This window comes from Phaseolus vulgaris, chromosome 2, assembly GCF_051622355.1.
Source record: "Phaseolus vulgaris cultivar YP4 chromosome 2, ASM5162235v1, whole genome shotgun sequence".
NCBI classification, from domain to species: domain Eukaryota; kingdom Viridiplantae; phylum Streptophyta; class Magnoliopsida; order Fabales; family Fabaceae; genus Phaseolus; species Phaseolus vulgaris.
Genome location: NC_143499.1, coordinates 28,029,408 through 28,039,232, shown reverse-complemented (window position 1 = coordinate 28,039,232; position 9,825 = coordinate 28,029,408). Strand labels below are relative to the sequence as shown.

At 34.2% G+C, this 9,825-nt stretch overlaps 1 protein-coding gene across 1 annotated transcript; it reads right to left on the bottom strand.

Annotated features, from left to right (window-relative positions):
• On the bottom strand, positions 1–859 carry LOC150029089 (uncharacterized). Its single transcript, XM_090297931.1, is given in 2 exon segments — positions 1–385; positions 387–859. Coding segments are annotated over 2 exon segments (840 nt in total). The 5' UTR covers positions 842–859.
• Positions 860–9,825: the final 8,966 nt, after the last annotated feature.

The following is a 9,825-nucleotide window of genomic DNA, read 5'->3' as shown; positions in this document are numbered from 1 at the left end:
CTACATGGAATAGGATAGTCCTTTCACTATCCTCTCTGACATGTATGCCGGTGTAAGGTTTCTCTGAAATTTGTGCTGGGTATGTGAATTTGGTTGAGACCCCCTTGGAGACGTCGGTGCAGGACCCAATACTCCTCTTGGATTCTTGTTAGAATTAAAGACAAAAGTAGCAACCTCATACATCCTTGCAAGGGCAAAAGCCCGACTCACAGTTGGAGGCTGAAACATTCTGACAATCATTTGTATATCTTTCTTGAGACCACCAAGAAAACATCTTAAAACATAAGTATAAGAAAGATTCAATATTGTAATAATTGAATCAAATTCTTCATGATACTCAGTCACGAAATTCCTTTATCGTAGCCTCATGAGTTCTGCCATTATCACATATATTGCCAAATCGTTTGATCAATCGTTTAGTAAAATCAGACCACGACAATAAAGAAGAATGGGGAAAAGTCTTAGTTAAAGTCGTGTGCCACTGCAAAGCTTTACCTTCCAAATGAACAATAGCCAATTTCACTTTAAATTCGTCCGGGGTATTATCGATCAAGAAATAATTGTCGCATTGATGGATCCAAGGGATGACGTTATCTCCATTAAATCTAGGAAAGTCGATTCTAGCCAAACAGGTACCGCAGACGTATGAAGAAGAAGAATGACGCCCTATGTGCGCGGCTAACTCTGGTTCCAAATTGAGGTTTTTGGCATCCTTATTTTGTTTCATCAAATCTTGGATGGTGTCTGACTTAGCTAATTCGATAAACTGAGAATCCATGCGTGTTGACAAACGATCTTCCATGTCTTTCATGGCCTGAGCGGAACGTGTAGCATCGACCATAGTCACAAGTCCTCCAAAAGACCAACCTGATACCAATTGATAGAAACAAAATAGGATCTAGGGTTCCTTGCAAAGGGCACTGAAGATAAAGATTGCAGGAAGAAAACCCAATCAGGGTTTCCGCACAGAGAAGAGGAGAAGAATCGAGAATCGGTTTGGCATATAGAAGAGAAAAAAGAGGAAGAATCTAGAGGTGAGTAAAATGTGTATTATCATTATTTCTTTCCATGATTACAATATGTATTTATATGTATGTAGCTAAGTGGTGAAAGCAGTGGGTTACACTCACTGCTCACTTTACGTCTAAAACTCATGGGTCACATTAACAACTCACTTTACATCTAAAACTCACTTTATATTGTAAGCAATTATGTAAATTAATTTCTATAAAGTAACTCACATGACTTAGAGTTTGGGCTTTGGACCCGAATATGATTTAATAATAATGATAGAATTAAAGGCCCATTGGTTAATGTGAGAAATATATATATGATGATATACCTAATGAAAACCTAACATCTGATGATGGAGATTGGGAATTAAGGTCAATAGGGTTTTGTCTCTGCAAATAATAGTTGTCTCAGTGTTAACCATCACGAAAGTGTGTGACAAGAAAGGAATTACTAAGAGATATATTAGGACAAAGGAGATAAAGTAATTGCTCAAATAGGATCACTCATGGATCAGGGTAAGTGCATATTCCTTCTTGATTGTGTGAGAATCATGATATGATAAGTTCTTTACATGAACATTATTGTATGTGTTCAATTGTACGTTTATTCATGTTTTAATTTACATATGGTATCAGAGTCAAATTGCTCATTTTGTGATTCTCCATTAATGTTTTTCCATAATTTTAAGAACCCTAATTTTGTTCCTAATTTAATTAATCCCAATTGAAGAACCCTAATTTTAAAACTAGGGTTTATGGATCAAAGTTTTCATTCTTCAATAACAGAACCTAATATGCACCCAACGCTATTAACGACGTTAACACCCTGTACTCGAACCCATTATTGGAGTCGTTGTCGACGCGGAACCGCAAGGCACCGTCGCTCGCGCAGCCTCTCTCGTTGTCGGCGTGCACCTCTCCATCACCACCCATATTTGTAGTCGACAACGCAGGTGGCCGCGACCTGGTTGTCGTCAAGGAACATAGTGGTTCGTGCGGTGACCGTGGATGTGTAAGGATCGAGTTAAGCCCAGGGTGCAGTGAACGTGGCTTAGGACACGATGACATTGGGGTTGAAGTCTGGTGCGGCACGGTGGTTCGCACGATTGTTCGTGTAGTGGCTAACGCGATGGTTCGTGGCGGGAGGCGCGATGGTGGTCTCCCTAAACGGCCTGGTGCGACGTTGGGGTTGAAGAGGGAAAGTGAACCCTTTACGCTAATGTAGAAACATATGCTTTTGGTTGCATGATTGTCTTCCAAAAGAATGGTTCTAGGTTTGCAATACGGTGAATGATGGTGCACTTGACTCAAGAATGGTTCTAGGTTTGCAATACGGTGAATGATGGTGCACTTGACTCATGCATGTATGAATTAATTCACCGCTAATTCACCGCACCTTATGTCATCAGTTTTTTTTTTGGTGTGTGGAAATATCAGCCTTGGCATGGATGATGTAATGGCAGGGAGGGTCCAGGTTCTCACGGAATTGGAATGTGACCAAATGTTGGATTCAAAATATTATAATATAATATAATTAAATTCATGTATGAATTATCTGCACCTTAGGTTATTAATTCCTTCAACTTTACGTTATCAATTTTATTAATGTTTTTGTTAAAGTTTAATTAAATTATTTTCCAAATTTTATTATATTATAATATAAAATAATGAAATGAATGTATGAAAAGAATTCAATTAATGAAATGCATGAATTCATTCCTGCACCTTACGTCGTCATTTATTTTATTAATGATTTTATCAAATTTTAATTAAAGTTTTATTATATTATAATGTAATTTAATTAGTGAGAAATGGAAAATTAATTTTTTTCTTTATGCATTCAATTTTAAATTGAAAGCATTCAATTTTAAATTGAAATTTTGGAATTATTTGTATGATAGATTTGTAATCACCAAAGTGATCAAATCTTTATGTTTTATTTAATTCCAAATTATGGATGAATTTTATTTCAATTAATGATATAATTTTTGGAATTATTTGTATGATAGGTTTGTTAATCACAATCAAATCTTTAAGTTTTATTTAATTCCATATTATTGATAAATTTTATTTCAATTATTTAAATATGGGTAAATGAAAATTCATTATTATAAGACATTTTTGGATCACCCAAAGGTTGATTAGTTGTCCGTATAATTAATAGATATGATTGTTGGTAGTGAGTATGTGTTATTAGTTTTGCTTGTATATCCAAAGATAACAAGTGTTTCTAGTTAATGCATATATCTTGCCAAATAAAGTTAATACTATTAGCATCATTATGTTTTGTGTATTAATGAATCTCCCAAAGGAGAACATTAGTATACATATGTGTATTAGCATCAGGATGTTTTCTGAATCTGTATTGTATGTTTAGTTTATGACTCGAAGTATTAATGTTAAGCATGTGTGATTGCAGCTTACATTCGCAAGCTACGTCTGTTTCAGTCTTTAATGGTCTAAATTTTTTTGACTGGAGTGAAAAAGTCCAATTTCATTTAGATGTATTGGATCTTGATTTGGCCATTCGAATTGAGAAACTTGTTGCTATTACTGATGATAATAACAATGAGGAGAAAGCTCATTATAGGGCTTGGGAAAAGTCAAATAGACTTAGCATGATGTTTATGCGAATGAGCATAACAAACAATATTAAGTCTGCTCTTCCCAAAATCGAGAATGCAAAAGAATTTATGAAATTTGTGGAAGAGCGCTCTCAAAAAGATGATAAGTCTCTTGTTGAGACATTAATGAGTACATCAACCACCATGAATAATTATTATGTATGTTTTGAATCAAACATAACTGAAGTTCCACATAATTCTTGGTGGATTGATTCTGGATGCACAACTCATGTTTCTAACATGATGCAAGGTTTCCTTTCAACCCGAATCATAAAGCCAAATGAAAAGTTTGTCTTCATGGGAAATAGAGAGAAGGTTCCAGTGGAAGCAGTCGGGACTTATCGTTTAATCCTCGACACTGGATTTTATTTAGACTTGATGGATACTTTTTATGTACCTATTATATCTAGGAATTTAGTTTCATTGTCTAAACTTGATGTTGCTGGATACTCTTTTAAATTTGGAAATGGATGTTTCAGTATATATCAGCGTACCTATTTTATTGGATCTGGTACTCTTTATGATGGATTATATAGATTGAATCTTGATAATTTATATTTTGAAACTCTTATGACCTCGCATCATAATCTTGGCACTAAACGTAGTTTAGTGCATGAATGTTTTGTTTTCTTGTGGCACAAACGTTTGGGACATATTTCCAAAGAAAGGATGAAGAGATTGGTAAAGAATGAAATTCTTCCAAGTTTGGATTTTACTGATCTGAATGTATGTGTTGATTGCATTAAAGGCAGACAAACAAAAACACACAAAGAAGGGAGCCACAAGAAGTACTCAACTTATTGAAATTATACACACTGATATATGTGGACTTTTTGATGCAAGTTCTTTCAATAAAAAAAGATATTTTATCACCTTTATTGATGATTTTTCACATTATGGTTATGTCTATTTACTGCAATGAAAAATCGCAAGCAGTGAATGCCTTGGAAGTTTATATAAATGAAGTGGAAAGGCAATTAGACAGAAAGGTGAAAATTGTCAGGTCAGATAGAGGTGGTGGATATTATGGAAAGTATGATGAAAGTGGACAACATCCTGATCCGTTTGCTAAGTTCCTTGAGAGACGTGGTATTTGTGCTCAATACATAATGCTAGGTACACCACAAAAAAATTGTGTTTCAGAAAGGCGTAATCGAACCTTAATGAATATGGTTAGGAGCATGTTAAGTAAGTCAACTGTACTTGTTTCATTGTGGATGTATGCTTTAAAAACTGTCATGTATCTGTTGAATATGGTTCCTAGTAAGGCAGTTCAAAAGACACCTTTTGAATCGTGGACAGAAAGGAAACTCAGTTTGAGACACCAGCATGTTTGGGGATGTCAGGCAGAAGTTAGAAGATACAACCCGCAAGAAAAGAAATTGGATGCAAGAACAATCAGTGGATATTTCATTGGTTATCCAGCAAAGTCAAAATGGTATATGTTTTAATGTCCTACCCATAGCACAAGAATTGTAGAATCTGAAAATGCACGGTTCATTGAAAATGGTGAAACCAGTGGGAGTGATACTTCACGAAATGTGGAGATTAAGGAAGTCAGAGTACAAGTTCCTTTGACTAGTACTTCAACTTCAAGTATTGTTGTTCCTAATGTAGTTGAACCACTCAACGAGGATGAAGAACAACAAATTAATGATCACGAGGTTAACAATGAACCTGTAGTAGAACAACCTCAAGAAATAGAATTAAGAAGATCTCAAAGAGAAAGAAGGTAAGCTATTTCGAATGATTATGTGGTTTATCTATAAGAGTCAAAAAATGACTTAAGTATTGATAATGATCCAGTTTCATTTTCAGACGCCATCAATGATGATAATTCTGATAAGTGATTAGATGCCATGAAAGATGAGCTTAAATCAATGGCAAATAATGATGTATGAGACCTTATAGAATTGCCAGAAGGATGCAAGAGAGTCGGGTGTAAAAGGGTCTTTAAGACTAAACGTGACTCTCATGGCAATATCGAACGTTACAAGACTCGACTTGTTGCCGAAGGTTTTACTCAAAAGGATGGCATTGGTTATAAGGAAACATTTTCACCTATTTCTAAGAAAGATTCCTTTAGAATTATCATGGCGTTAGTAGCTCAATATGATCTTGAGTTGCATCAGATGGATGTCAAAACTGCCTTTTTGAATGGGGATTTAGAAGATGATGTTTATATGGACCAACCATTGGGGTTCATTGAAGAAGGAAAAGAACACATGGTGTGTAAACTTAAGAAATCAATATACGGGCTTAAACAGGCTTCTAGACAATGGTATCTTAAGTTCAATGATACTATTGTGTCATTTGGATTTAAGGAAAACATCGTTGATCGGTGTATATATCTGAAGGTCAGTGGGAGCAAGTTTATATTCTTGATTCTGTATGTTGATGATATCTTGCTTGCAACTAATGATCTTGGTCTATTAAGTGAGACTAAGAAGTTTCTCTCTAATAACTTTGAGATGAAAGTTATGGGTGAGGCATACTATGTGATAGGAATAGAAATATTTCGTGATAGATCACAAGGACTTCTATGTTTGTCTCAGAAAGCATATATTAATAAAGTTTTAAAGAGATTCAGAATGGATAAATGTTCAACATCTCCTGTTCCAATACAAAAATGAGACAAATTTAGTCTATGCAATGTCCAAAGAATGATTTGGAACGGAAACAAATGGAGAATATACCTTATGCATCTATTGTTGGGAGTTTAATGTATGCTCAAACTTGTACATGACCAAATATTAGTTTAGCAGTTGGTATGCTTGGTAGATACCAGAGTAATCCAGGATTGGGTCATTGAAAAACTACAAAGAAAGTTTTAAGATACCTACAAGGAACGAAGGATCACATGCTTACTTATAAAAGATATGATCATCTTAAGGTGATTGGATATACATGTTCAGATTTTGCTGGCTGTGTGGATACACGAAAGTCTACATTTGGTTATGTGTATCTTTTAGCCGAAGCGATTTTATGGAAAAGTGCGAAGCAGACAGTCATTGTTGCATCCACCATGGAGGCTGAATTTGTGGCATGCTTTGAGGCCACAATTTATGCTAATTGGTTGCGAAATTTTGTTTCAGGACTTGGAATAGTTGATAGTATTGCCAAGCCGCTGAGAATTTATTGTGATAACTCCACAACTGTCTTCTTTTCTAAAAACGACAAGTATTCCAAAGGTGCTAAACATACGGAATTGAACTACTTTGTCGTTAAAGAAGTTTATAAACATAGAGTGTCAATAGAACATATTAGCACTGATCTTATGATTGCGACCCTTTAACAAAATGGTTACCGCTCAAAACATTTATTGGTCATGTTGTAAATATGGGCATTATGTCTACTACTGAATGATGAATGTTGTTATTAATGCTTATTTGACACTCTGAGCTCATTGATAAATAAAGTTTCTGAAATTTATGTTTTCTACTTTATGTATATGCATGTAAATTATGTTGTGGAAAACAAATTGTGTTGTTATTGATGAAAATGACATTATGTTTGAACATATTATGGATTTCTCACTATAAAGTCATATTAAGGAGAAAAATAATGATATAGTAGTACATGGAAGGAAATGTGCATTAATGATAGAACCAATTTACATAAGACATTTTAAATGCGCATTTATGTAATTATTAAATCATGAAAGTATTATAACTCATATGAGTCAAGTGGGAGAAGGTAAGAAATTATATAAATTAATTTCTATAAAGTAACTCACATGACTTAAAGTTTGGGCTTTGGACCCGAATATGATTTAATAATAATGATAGAATTAAAGGTCCATCGGTTAATGCGAGAAATATATATCTGATGATATACCTAATGAAAACCTAACATCTGATGATGGAGATTGGGAATTAAGGTCAATAGGGTTCTGTCTCTGCAAATAATAGTTGTCTCAGTGTTAACCATCACGGAAGTGTGTGACAAGAAAGGAATTGTTAAGAGATAGATTGAGACAAAGGAGATAAAGTAACTGCTCAAATAGGATCACTCATGGATCAAAGTAAGTGCATATTCCTTCTTGATTGTGTGAGAATCATGATATGATAAGATTTGTATGTGAACATTATTGTAATTGTTTAATTGTACTTTTATTCATGTTTTAATTTACATATATACGTAACATCTCCACATATACAAGGCTTAGGACTTTTAAAACGCAACATGTGAAAGGAAACAATATCAATGTGATCTATAACTTATACAATCGTGATTCCCCTTGATTAGCTTCTACCAACCCAATTGGACAATAGCTACCTAGCATTAATTCGTAGACACCACACAATAGTTATGCAGCTTGAGTGCATCATAGGTCTTCATTCTAATTGTCTCACCTCTTGTGCCAAAAAAACAATTATGATTATTATCAAAACACGGATGCTGGAACGTGCCAAACCACCAACACCTCTCCCTACTTAACTACTCAATAATTACCTTGTACACACCAGATTGCACTTTCTGCAGAATATAAAAGTATGTGATTGGAGAAAAATCCCAACTAACAATTATGAATAATGCTGCAGCCACCGGATACTGCTACCATCGCTAAATAGGTGCATTTACAGAATAGCCGGTCCATAATATAGAGTTCAACAAAATGTTTGTAGCTGGAAGCAACAATAAAGGCACAAAAATCCCAGAAGCCAAAGGCAGAAAAGGTTTCTTTATCTGCAACAATAAACAGAGCTTATCCTGAATCATAACCAACCGGACAGTTGCAGCGTGCTGCTAAAAAACACAAAACCAGAAGTGTAGTTGCAACTATCTGCTTAAAAGCTTAGCACCTGCCCACGGATTCACTTACTTCCTTCATCTTCCAATCACCAGATAAAGCAAGACCACACGATGCCTCTCCTACCCAGTTCCCTTCAACAGAGCTTGACATTGCAGGGGAATACAACAGAGCCTACTCCAGACTACATAAAAACCTATAAACATGTTTTTCTACTGCTTTATTCCTGTGCCAGCATCTCCAAACTTGAGGTTAATTAACCTGCCATAAGCAGATTAAGCGCCTATTCTCCTTCCGCTTGACTCCACTCCAAAGACTTCTATAGCAATCTCACATCCATATTGAGATAAGTGTATCCTACAAAACTTCACATAACATAAGCCTTGAGTGTGCTTTGAAGTTTGCACTCATCCCAACCGGTTTCCACCCAATTTACACTACAATTATCTTTCCCAACCAGCAAGTTCCGGGATCCACTAATAGGCTGCTCTTTAACATCAGTATTCTTAAAAAAAAAGTGATAGCAAATCAGCATATCAGATACACCTCGCAAGAACTCTAGCGTTCAAGATATTTTCATTAATATTAATATTATTATCATTAATATTAATAAAAATATTAATATCAATATTATCATTAATATCAATATTATTATTATTACAATTATTAAAAATATTTTGTATGTAATACTTTATATACGGATACAATTCGTATGTAATTATTTTCGTATGACACCAAAATTGCATACCGATTAAATCTGTATGTAATCGCTATTGGCTTACATAAAAAAAATTATATGTAATGTCTATATACATACTGAATTAAATATCCATATATAATCACTTTTGACTTACGGAAAAATCTGTATGTAATATTTTTATTCTTTGTATGTAAGCATATTTATTTTTACATACGGATTTAATTCATATGTAAATACTTGTATATAATGTTCACTTTACATACAAATTTGGATTTGTATCTAATATTCGATTTGTAAATGGACAATTTATTGTAGTGAGAGACAAATAGTTACTAGTTGATCCGTGTGTTGGACACCATTTGATAAATTCAAATGTTTCTAGAGATAAATTAGTCGAGAATAGAAGACCACTAGGTGACTCAATAGTGGAAGTAAAATAGCTAAGAGGGAAAAAAACCTTAAAAGATGGCATTGAGATAGTATAAGCGAACCTAGGAGAAAGGTTTTACACACAAAAAAAATCCTCCGAACAATGGGTTTATCGAGCTAAAAAAACTAAGAGAAGAAACAATGAAAATAAATTTAGAAGAAAGGTTTGTAAAAGTTTGATATCATTTTAAACTCTATAAAGAAAAATAAACATTAAGATCAAACCATGTATTTATGAAACAACACAAATGTTTTATTATAATGTATGAGTTTTGACCTAATATATCATATTGCGTGTACTATATA